Below are 12266 nucleotides of genomic sequence, written 5' to 3'. Positions count from 1 at the left end.
AAGAAGAACTTGAAAACATAAATAACAGTTGTCAAGGCATAAAACCAATTATCAGTTGATCTTGATCTAACAATGGCATAGCTGTCAATACTGAAGTAAATGTTTAAATTAAAAATCAAACCGAATCGTGACCCTATAATAAAAATAATCATTCAAACTGAATCAGGGATTTTTTAGAAATGTGACACCCCTAATATTGACAGATACTCAATCTTAAAGGATTCAGATCAGGATTGGGACAATAATATTGTTTCTAATTTGTGTTTGGTTTGGACAGCTGCAATATAGCAAAGGCTTAATAAAAGCTGTTTGTCTTTGCTGTCGCAGATCACCATTTTCACTACCATCACTAAGGCTCTCCAGGGTTATTATAAGTCACTCCATGAGTGAGAGCACTGCCTCCACCCTCATCCTAGTCTGCAGGAGTGTACTATGTCACACAAAGACACATGGTCACTGTGACCGTAACAGGGCTATAAACTGTACATCTGGACTTGATATGGTGTGTTTGTTGGGATATTTTGAATTTTGAATCAGCCATTTCTCCCAAAACTATCTTAACCCACACAACTTAAAATAAGTAGATATGAAAAGGACTAAATAAATAAGGCAGTAATTCTTGAAATAAAACTTCTAAATGATGAAAGTTATAACAGTTATAACAGATCACATTGTAAAATGTATTGGATAAAATTAGATTATTTGATTGGCATGGAGGTGGGATTACATACTAATGAGGTTCCATACATGGCTTCACTAAAATCAAAAAAACAGCACTGTCAGGAAGCAGAAATATGAAATTCCTTGCTTCCTGCAATGTCTCCTAAGAGTCCTGAATGAAGATGACTCCCAGCATGCTTTTTTGTGGCCCCATTGTAAGCTATTGTTTATGGAGATTGCACCCTGAGATGGGAGGATCATTCATCACTGAAATGCCATAAAGCCCCTATGATTAAAACGAACCTGGCCTGACTTGCTCAGGATTTTTACACATTTTGCTTTCTCTGCTTTCTTTATAGTTTTTCATTGAATCAGCAAGATTCAGCCAAGGTGGATACACATAAATACATTTAAGGTGAAGGGTGATTTAACTTCTGTATTAAACTCTTTTCGGTGTGTTTTGGATGTTTTTCCAACGTTTTAAGGTGCAGAAGTGAATATTCAATGTTATGAAAGGTTTTATACTCAAAGATACGATCCTGAGGTCAAACCTTGATGTATGAATCTTCACAGTTTTCTTAAGATAGCTCCAGCTAAATATAGCTCTGGTTTGGTATAATGACAGATTGCAGTATCCCTCACGTTTGAGTGACTGTGCAACTGGCGTCACTGTCCCCCACAGTGATCTGCACATGGGTGTCTAAAAACCACCATCCCCTTCTTTTCTCTGCTGCCATTGTTCTTTGTGTCGCCTTTTCTCTCTGCTTCAGTAGCATTTCTTCACATGGTGGGAAAACCTTTGGAATAAGAAATTATTTTTAGAAAACCGTGCTTCAAGTCACTTATCAAGAGTCCCAGTCACATATCATGATAGGACTCCAAACACTTTACAACAGCGCAACCAGACTGATTGAGTTGCTTTGGTGAATAATGGCTCAATCCCATTTCCAATTTTTACCTCTACCCCTTGTTTTCCAGTGCCCCCATGCCCCTCAGAACAGAGTTACAAGGTGTAGTGGTTGAAATCACCCCCTATGACACAACCTTTCAAGACCCTATACGTCATCATAAGTTGCTGGTGGCGTTTACGTGAACAGACTCTTCCGGTCATTTACAATATGCCGTCTTTATCTGTGGTGATTTATGTTTTGTTACTGTGGCAATCCTGGTATTATCACAATGCCATTTGCCATATATCTGATGGAGATAAAAGCATGGATGCTCGCAATTCATTCACAACTTCATGCTATCAATCAAGTCATCAAATAAAAAAGAACACTGCTCCTTTACCTGGCCACTAGCAATGCTTTATAGGCTAACATTAGTAACCTGTACTCCTAACTTCACTGCTGGACTAAAGTTAAACTTTGGGCATCACATGCCAGCAAAGAGAGGGATAAAACATTGAAATACCTCAAAAGGACTAACACACACAAATCAGCAATAACAATGTAACGTTAGCTAGCCAGCTAGTTACCTATAGAGATATGACCAAACTAGTAGCGATTGTTTTATGCTTAGAAAAGGACCATAATACATTAAAACAACAGAGAGATCTCATAACCTACAGTTTGAAGTGTGTGTCTGAAAACCTCCATTTGGAGGACCAAAGTAGCCATTACGAACATATCTCAATGCAAAAAGGCTACATAATCCTCGAGTCCCGAGTAGTGCATGGGCAGAGTGTGTGCAGGCAGGCAGGTAAATAGGTAGACAAACAGGTGGCCTGTCCAATGTTTTCATACAGGCTGAATAAAAATAATGGATTTTTTTTCTTTTTTTTGTGAGAACATTTGATTTATTGATTGATGTCAGGATGTTAAGAGACTTTGTACAAATATAACTTATAATGCCTCTTGAATAACTTACCTACTAGCTTTAAAGAGATAAATAGATTTACATATTGTTTATTACGCATTTTGAACATAAAAGTGTAATACATTGTAAATATTCTGATATCATAGGGTGACGTTTTCATAAACTTAGAACTCTCCTGTGGCCAAGGGTTTATTTTTAGTTTTATTGCATTTTTTGTTATCATTTCCAGATTCTTCTCCTCTGTCACAGACCAAAGGCATAAAAAAAAACAAAAAATGTGTGCACCATGAGGGACATGATGCAGCAATTTGCGGTCAGTCTGCTAAAAATGGAAAGTCCACAGACAAAATGACCCGGCCAGTGTTTTCCACGTGGTTCCAACAGGTGCCGGAAAACACTGTTTGTCTGGAGGCTTTTTGAAGAGAAAATACTTGAGATTATAGCTTCCCTTTAGAGGTCCTCTCCATGTGCCTTTCATATACACTGAGCTTGATGCTCAATAAGTATAATGAGAAAATAGATAAATGTATCTTTTTCATGGGTGTTGTGATAGCCTGTGTCTTCCCTGCTCATTAACTGGGCGATAAAGAAAACAAATGAACTTCTAGATTTTGTCCACTCATCAGAGTTGGTATGGCTGTTTGTGAAACGCTCCTGTGCTTGGCTCTAATTTACACTGCAACAGTTGATTTGTGTATCCTGTCAGATCTCTTTGATGTGTGAGAAAGACTAAGCTACTGCCGGTCGCGGTTCTTCCTCTGGCACTGGGCAGCTCTCCAGCTGTCCAGGCCCGGCGCCCGGCCTGCATGGCACGGTGCCCAGCCACAGGCCTACAGGCCCTCAGGGCTCTTCAGACCTACATTCACAGCCAAAGCAAAAGCAGAGGCAGATTTTACTTGACCGCACACACACTGTATGAAACTGGCCCTGGTGATGGCCTGCACAAAGTTTAAATATGCTCTTCTCTCCGGGACTAGATTGATCACATGTTGTTGTGTCCCAAAATCCATCATGATATTTACCTGTTCTTTCTACTGCTGACCTAATGCTAGATGGAGGGCTAAAAAATAATAAGTTAAAAGAACAGCGTTTATGCAAACTGGAAGATGTCATATGGAGGCCATGTCAGGTCTGGAGTTACCCAAACCAAAAGAAATGACAATTTCAACAGGAGTGAAACATGGTTAACACTTGGTTTGGGGTCACAAGCAAAAAAATCTTAGTAGACTCATCTTTCATAGATGTTGGACAATTATGCAGGAAGGAATTAATTACATAGAGGAGGCCAGACCCTAGCATCAACAGATTAGAATTTCCTCCCCAAGGAGTCACTGGATCCAGAAAATCTGAATTGAGGCCATTGAGAGCAAAAGTCCTGACTTCCTGTCTATTGCTGTTTCACTAGATTCTGTAACTCAGTACAATTGGCCATTGGGGTTTTCATACATTAATCTTATTCCTGCAGTTTTCGATCTAAATTAGTATCTGCGATACCACGACATGTACTGAAAGCATTTTTAACAAAGGCCACCTGATGCATGGGGGGCAAGATAGCTGCTGACAGCCAATGTGTTTTGTTAGACTACGCACGTTTCATATATTACCTTTTCATTCCATTCTTGCAACTTTTGTCTCGCTTGGTTTGTGTGTTGATGAGTGTCTTTAAACCATCTCATGCCGACTCAAAGGAAAACTTAAATCATCCATTCAGCTATCATGGAAAAAGCCTCAGACAAAGGGCAAAAGGGCCATGCCTGCTTATGGCTGCTTTGTTTTTGGCTCTTGTTTGTTACACTCGTAAGAAGCACCAAATACCTCTGCCAAAATGCTACTCTTGCCGGACAGAGTACAATTAAACTTTTTTGGCCGCAGATACCTTGCACTTTACCCCACTTATTGGCATACAGAAAAGTGGCAAGGCGCAAGGGGCAAGGGGCATGGTGTGGAGGCAGTATAACAAAGGAGATTAATATTCTTACTTCTACTTCTGTTGTGCTCTGACCGGCAGTAAACATTGTTAGACTGTGGAGGTGGATAGGCATACAGCTTCAATGCAGGACTCTACATCGCTCTGCCTGGGATGTTGGAAATTATTCCTGGCCTGGCAGAAAAGAGAAATAACGCAACTCTGTTTTCTGTGGATACAATCAAAGACATGATGTCCTCTGAACATCAACCTCTGAGCACCAACTTTCACCGGTAGAGATGCAAGGCAGATATTGATCATGCTGCATGCAAACAAAAGGAACTTAGGTATTTCCAAACTATAAACCATGCAAAGATGATTTGTAACTTCTAAAGTCTAAATCGAAAAGAAAATTTGTGGAGGTCATTTTAATATTCAGAGTACTGTAGGCTATCTAAGGGAGATCAGGTACTATAATCTCCTGACAGACTCTAATTTGGACCTCCTGGCTTTGAGCAAAACCTGGTTGAACAGTAATATTCCAACAACTATGATTAATGTTTGGTATGCTTGTTATAGTAAAGCGAGACGATCCAGAAAAGGAGGGGGAGTCAGGATTTATATTAGAGAAACCCTTAAATGCTTTGAAATTTCTCTGGATATGGGTAATCTTGAATGTCTAATCTTAAATATTGTCCTTTCACCTCCTCCTTGCAGTATGTCCTTTTATCATGGACATAATGATCAGAAATCATTAAGAAATTAGATGGTGGTAAAGTTGTAGGAGCATTATTTTTGGACCTGAAAAAGGTCTTTGATACTGTAAATCATGACTTACCTTTAAATAAACTCATAAAGCAATTTTTTCCAAACAAGCCCTGAGCTGGTTTAAATCATACCTGGAATCTCATGAGCAATGCGTTAAAATTAATAGTTCAATATCATCCCTTCAAAATTTGAGCGTACCACAAGGCTTCATTAATGGACAGCTGCTCTTTTGCCTATACATTAACTAGCTACAAGACAGCTATAAAGACAGTTGTTGCCAGATGTATGCTGATGATGCAATCATCTATGCATCGTTAAAAGCCCCACAACAGACTGTAGAGTTATTGAATCGGCAATTGGTTGGTGTCTCACAGTGGCTACAAGATAACCTCTTAACTCTTAACTGTGCAAAAACTGTTTCCATGTGCTTTTCTATAAGGCAAAATATGTGATGATTTTACAATAATTGTTGATCAGAAGAAAGTAGAGAAAATAAATGAGTTAAAATATCTAGGTGTTGTCTTGGACTCCCAATTAAAATTTGGAGCACATATCAGGAAAGTGTCCAAGACCATGTTGATGAAGGTTCTCGGTCATCCAGGTCATGGTAATTGTAAGTGCTGTATCGTAGGCAACTGGACTTCTTCAGTTCTAACTAACTGGAGGAGAGTTGCAGGCTTTTAAACTCTGTGTGGGAGTGTCCTTACAGAGTCGTTAAGGACACGTGTGAGCTCTGAGTTTCAGAGTCATTAGGGCCACTTGTGGGTCGTTGACCCAACCGGCCTTCATGTGGGTCGCTAAGGCTAGGTGAGCCCAGGTGTGAGTGGTTGTTAAGCTGTCTGGGGAGGGAACTCAGTACCGCATTGTAGGTGGGTGATAAGTAATGTCGTAGGCCACCTCCTCTTTTCAAAGACGGTCGTTCCAGTTTGACATAGATGGATTCTTTCACTCCTCTTTCAAACCATCTGTCTTCTCTGGACAAGATGTTTACATTGTTGTCCTCAAAGGAATGATTTTCCTCCTTCAGATGTAAGTGGACAGCAGAGTCTTGACCTGAGGAGTTGGCCCTCCTGTGTTGTGCCATTTGTTTATGGAGAGGTTGTTTTGTCTCCCAAAAAGATCATCAAGAGTAATCTGAATTGCTTTTTACTTATAAGATCTTGTTTACCAATTAAGGCTGTCTGACAATTTATGCACACCATGATTTAATCACACTTTCTGGGGCAAGGCCACCCAATCAGCAATGAAAACTATAGATGTCATTACACAAACAAGTCCTGAAAATATTGCATCAGAAGCCAATGAAATATGTAATATATTAAGCTTTCATAATTTAATAAATCTCTCATTTGTATAACTGATTTTTGTGTGTGAGTGACCTTGCCCCAGAACTAGTCAGTCGAATAATTTCTAAAATACTCTAGTTAAGGAGCGACCACAAGGGGTGCAGTTAGTAGAGACTGTAAACCAGCAAACAGTTAAAGGCCCACAGATTTGGAATACCCTACCATCAGAAATAAAAACATTATCTAATATTAAAGCTTTTAAAAATAAGGCAAAAATATGGCTTAAACAAAGGCAAATCTGTCAATACTAAATTACATGTTTTATATGGCATAGCATAGCATAGCATATTTGACCTTTTTTCTCTTTTGTTTGTTTCTTTCAGTCATTATTCTTAATTGTTGTTCCTACTCATTACAATCAATCTGCTATGTTTGTTTTACTGTTACCTTTTATGTATCTATGTGGATGCTTGTCTGTTGCTGCTTAAATGCTTAATTCCCCAAAAGCCTGAGAAGGGACAAGGACTGCAAATTAGCCATGGCTAAAAGTCCTATATACATTGCATCGGTTGCTCTTTAATTAGATGGAACAATGCCTACATGTGTTGTCCCTGTCAAATAAACAGATAAATAAATAAATATGTGAGGGCTGAGTGATATAGCCTTGTAATAGCATTGCAATACTTTTAGGCCGTATACCGATTCACAATATATGTCAATATTTTGGAATCTCTTCAAAAGCGTTTCATAAATGCTTGGGCTGTGTGACAAAAGCAAATATCACAATATTTTTGACATAATAGTGTTGTAGAAATGACTATTGGTACTTTCACAATGAGATTTGCGTACTTTTCCAGGCCCTTGTTTCAGCTGTGTACTTGGGTGGCATATTTTAGCATCTGATCTCTCACAGCATCAAACGTAACAAAAAGGATGGTGGCGAGGTCAGTTGTTGTTTATTCTTTCACACACATAAGTACGACATGGGATTTTGCTAGCAGGGGAGCTAACCCCCCTCCACTGACCTCCCTGGCTGTGGGTAATGAGGCAAGACAGGCGCTCTGCTGTAAGCTCCCAGAGGAGGAACTGGCCCACGAACTGAGGGTCAAATGTTGATGTGCCAAACTGCTGTTTTTGTTTGACTGAAAGTGAAATGGTCTGTGGGTACAATTAAAACTTCTGAAGAGTATTTTGAAAGTCAGAACCAGATGTTTACATCTGGGACATTTTCAAAGGTGTGAATTTTGGGTTCTCCGTATTGGGATCTTAGCTTTTGCTTGTTTGTGTTTGCCGTCATCTTCTGGTTAGAACCCTCTCCTGCCTTCTCAGAACCTAAACGCTTTTTCCTTTTGCAAGCTAGTCCTTTGTTTCACCACAGGAGGGCAGCATGGCCAAATGTTTCTAACTCTCAGTGCAGGACTTTCAGGAACTGTTTGAATCAATCATCCACATTTTAAGTCCAAACACAAGAACCGATAAGTTGTTATTTTTTGCAAATTCTATAACGAAATAGGGGGTGCCTGAAGTTTCCAGTTTCTCTTGTGGATTTGAGGGCATTGTGCTCAGCTCCAGAAAGTAGAAAACACATAGTCAGCCTCTTCTGTTTCACTATGAAGAGCTGCAATGATTAATTGATTAGTTGTTAACTATTAAATTAACTGCCAACTATCTTTTAATCATTTTTGAAGAAAAAAAGTACAAATTCCCTGATTCCAGCTTTTTAAATATGAATATTTTCTGGTTTCTCCCCTACTCTATGATAGTAAACTGAATTTCTTTGGGTTGTGGACAAACCAAGACATCTGAGGACATCATCTTGTGCTTTGAGAAACCCTGATCGACATTTTTCACCATTTTCTGACATTTTATAAACCAAACAACAAATCTCGATCAATCGAGAAAATAAAAACAGATGAATTATCTATGAAAATAATTATTAGTTGCAGCCCTATCTCGATGCTGTGTTAACACCTCAGGCCTTTTTATTTACTTTAGGATCAAGAAGCCACGACAAAGACTGAAACTTAAAGTACAGTCGAGGTGACATAACATACAATCCCACGAATGGACAAACCCCAAAAAATCTCAAACTAACTACTATAGTCTATTCTATTCTAGGCTCACCTCTCCCTCAAGATCCAAATCTTTCAGGTCAAGTTCAAATTGTCCCACATGACGTTTGGCTAAGTGGTTACTCTCAACTCTTCAAATGACTGACAAACTCTGAGAAACATTGTTTCTTTAAGTAGATTAACTAAGCTCTCTGTATTGGGGGGGTCCTTGTACGCAACTGTATGAATAGTAACATTTTCCCTAAATACTGCTAAATCTGAAGTGCTGGCCAAATGTGGTGCATCAAAAATCATGTTCAGTAAGTTTTGGCCTTCACTGTGTTGTTCTCAGATCTGTATTCTCGCTTTGCCACAAAAATGCAACTCAGTAGAGCTTTTTGCTGTTCACACTGATAGGCAACCATCAGAACTGTGTTTTGTGCCAGGCAAAAAACCCACTATAACATAAAGTGGAAACAGAGTCTTTGAATGTGTCGTAGCCCCTTTTTACGCAGCCTGTTTGAGGCAGGACTGACACACTATTATCTGCCTCACTGTTCCCTATATAAGATACAAAGGTAGAATGGAGGTTAATGTTGTTTCACCTCTGAGCCGACAGCAGAGATATGAGCAGCGCCAAATCAATGTCTGTGTCAAAAGAGTGAGCTGGTGTGCTGGCAGGACAGGACAGGGGGCAGAACATTGATAACATGTTATGTGTGGGACCCACCACTGGGGGATTTAAAAAGCAGCTAAGAGCAGTTAGCAGCTAACTCAAAGAAGACGAACAACAGCCATAAATGTCTGCAAATCAGGGAGACAACAAGCTTCAGGAGCTCTTCACACTGGCATGCAACCCAGATCACTCACTGGAGTGGCATCATGCCACCATTGTTTTGTGCATGTTGCCAATCAGCATCAAGTGCTTCTATTCCTAATACATGATGTTTTATTCATGGGTTTTCTTTTTTATTCATGAGGCTTTTCTGAGAATCATAAGTCCAGAGTTATATTCTGTGATGAACTGGGATTGTGTAACACAGATCATAGCACTGCCATATTTAGCTCTGTACAGTATGCTGACAGGATGTACTGAGGGGCAGCTGGGGGTTTCAAAGTGAGGAAAGCCCCAATGATGGTGCCTCAGAAGTTAGGAACATGAACCTGAGCTCCTCTTTTTCCTCTGTGAATACGAATGTAGAGGATTCAGCACAACAAATGAAAACATTAAAACATTAGCTATACTCTTGATCCTAGCTTGTAGAGACACGAGACTGAGACCTGTTCAGCATATAAACCCAGCAGCTCCCACAAAAAGGCTTTAAATATTTGACTCAATCTATAAGTGTTTAGTTTGTTGTTGAAAGAAAAATATACATACTTTGATGACTGACTGCTAAAAAAAAAAAGATGAGTCATTGTTTAGTCTGTTGAGTTTTGTGGGGTTCTTTGAAGAAGCTAAACCATTGTTATGGGGTTTATTTTTCATCCATCTTAAGACTCATCTTAAGTTCCAAAATGTGCATTTGTTAAAGATATCAGAATGTTTGTTGTGTTTATTTTGTGTTCTGATGTGTCCCCTGTTACAGATGCAAATGCTGTCTTTATTTGACAAATAAATGTTATTTTAAATGTAACTTAATACTGTGTGAAGCAACCTTGTCTCAGTAATTCTTATAAAATGTATTCCCTCAATTGGTGTTTTGTTGATGGTGGTGGAGAGCGTCACACATTTGTACAGGATCTCCTGGAGTACATCAGGGTTGAGATCCCATGACTCCAAAGACAACACATGTTATACATGTTACAGAGCATGATAGTCCCATATTGTGTCTTTGGGATCAATGTCTAACTGTGTTTGTGTCTTTGTACAGAGGATGCAGGGACGTACTTCCCCAGTGTGAAGAGGGACCCAGCCCGCTACCTGCAGCCCTGCTCTGACTCCGTCAAGACCTGGCTGCGCAGCATGAAGAACGCTGGAAAGGTCCTCCTCCTCATAACCAGCTCCCACAGTGACTACTGCAGGCTTATTTGTGAACACATCCTGGGGTAAGACTGCCCACACAGCAACAGACTGCACCCCTCTTTAACAAGACCAGGACCTGGTCTACAGAGCTTACCATAATATCCCCCAAAGGATTTATAACCTGAATGTCTCTGCCCAGTCCAAGCTAGCAGTTTTTGGTTTTCCCTCAACTCACAACATTCCTTACAGCTCTCACATGCCATTACTCATTCCTTAAACCAATACTGGCTCACATGTCCGCCTTGAGTTACCATCGTCATCACATACTGTACATATGCTACACTTATATAACCCAGCAGCCCTCAGTGGGCTGCACTGAACATTAAACTCTTCCTTTTTTCCTTTGAAGAAGCCTATGTATTCCTCACCCACAAGGCTTCATTTATCAGTCAAATGGAGAAAAAAAAGCAGAAAGAGGCCACACCTCCAACAGTTTAAAGAAAAAATGAAATTTCAGTTATTATCTACTCACCCCCATCTCAATTTAAAACAAGTCTCCAGCTACTTCAGTTGTTTAGGAGGGAATGCTTCAAAACTGTTTTGCTGTGAAGCTCCAGAAATGTTTTGTGAACTACAAAACTTCAGTAATTAAAGATAAGAAAAATGCCTTTTTCTTTCTCTTGTCCTTTTCTGTTTTTCTTTTTCACTTAAAATGCCTTTCTAAAGTCTCTAATCCAACTGGAGTCCCACATAAAAATGCTAACATATACGTACACACATAGTTATTCAATATTCACATACATACTTAAACCATATTGCAATCAAGTAATCATGTCACATTAACACCTAACACTTTATTTATAGTGCAGCAAAAGAGCTTATTGTCTTTTCAAGCTTGCTGTAGTTTAACACTGGCTTTGTGCATTACTAACCGTCCTCTGTTTGCACTGCACACTGTGTGGTTTAGCCTTATTTTTGCAGTCTAAGCCCTGTTATACACTCGATCAAGCAGCAAGAGAGCCTTGAAAAAACACATTGTTCTTGTTGCTGCTGTGCTTTCACTCACATAAGCCCTTCTTGTGCTTTGTAAGGTGTTGTTATCTTACACAGCTCTTGTCTGGTTAGGTGGTCTTTTTAACTTTTCATACTCAGAGATGATTGTTGTCTGTGGTCCAGCAGAGGCAAAAAGCTGGTCAGGGTAAAACTGTTTTGCTCTGGATGCCAGTTTGTCTCATGGGGCCTCTGTGGCCCAGAGCTCCCCCCACCCCACCCCAACCCCTCTTGCCATTTCCTGTTAAGCAGCACGCAGCCTGGTCATTCCTGTTGTTCCTCACCCCTTTCCACTGCTTGCCTGCTGTTTCACTGGCTCCCCCTCCCATCCTGTGTCTTTGACCTCCAGAACCGCAGCATGTGTCACCTCCCAAGGAGAGCAGCCAGAGCCCCAGCTGTGTGTCAGAGTGTGTGTTCAACATTGTGTTCAAGTCACTGCTTTACGAGGTCAGGGGATGCAGATTTATGTTGTGATAGCTATGAGAGGAAGTTAGGCCAGCTTCATCTTACCAGAGATTTTATGTGGAGAATTTTGCTTTTGACTATTTCTGCTTTTCTGCTGTTCTGTTTGAGTACCTCCCTCTTTCTTTATGGAGACACTTTAAATTAAGGCAGCACAGGACCAAAAAGATCGTGTCAGCACTTCAGTGTTGAGAAAGCACTTTGTTGTGAAAGACAGCTATGGTGTGTCACTACACAGCAGCTCTTTTTCCAGAGAAAACCGTCACTGGCCTCCAGCCCTTTAGTGGAGTTGCACCGGC

At 40.1% G+C, this 12266-nt stretch overlaps 1 protein-coding gene across 1 annotated transcript in view; it reads left to right on the top strand.

Annotated features, from left to right (window-relative positions):
* nt5dc1 (5'-nucleotidase domain containing 1) overlaps nucleotides 1-12266 on the top strand; it is an 82077-nt gene that overhangs the window by 38591 nt on the left and 31220 nt on the right. Inside the window, exon 7 of the mRNA XM_073492282.1 lies at nucleotides 10364-10538. Within this exon, the coding sequence (XP_073348383.1) occupies nucleotides 10364-10538 (175 nt within the window). The remainder of the gene's footprint in view (nucleotides 1-10363; nucleotides 10539-12266) is intronic.

The sequence above is a fragment of the Pagrus major genome, chromosome 22, assembly GCF_040436345.1.
Source record: "Pagrus major chromosome 22, Pma_NU_1.0".
In the NCBI taxonomy this organism is placed as follows: Eukaryota; Metazoa; Chordata; class Actinopteri; order Spariformes; family Sparidae; genus Pagrus; species Pagrus major.
The sequence above is the reverse complement of the archived record's forward strand: the minus strand, read 5'-3'. Positions and strand labels throughout refer to the sequence as shown.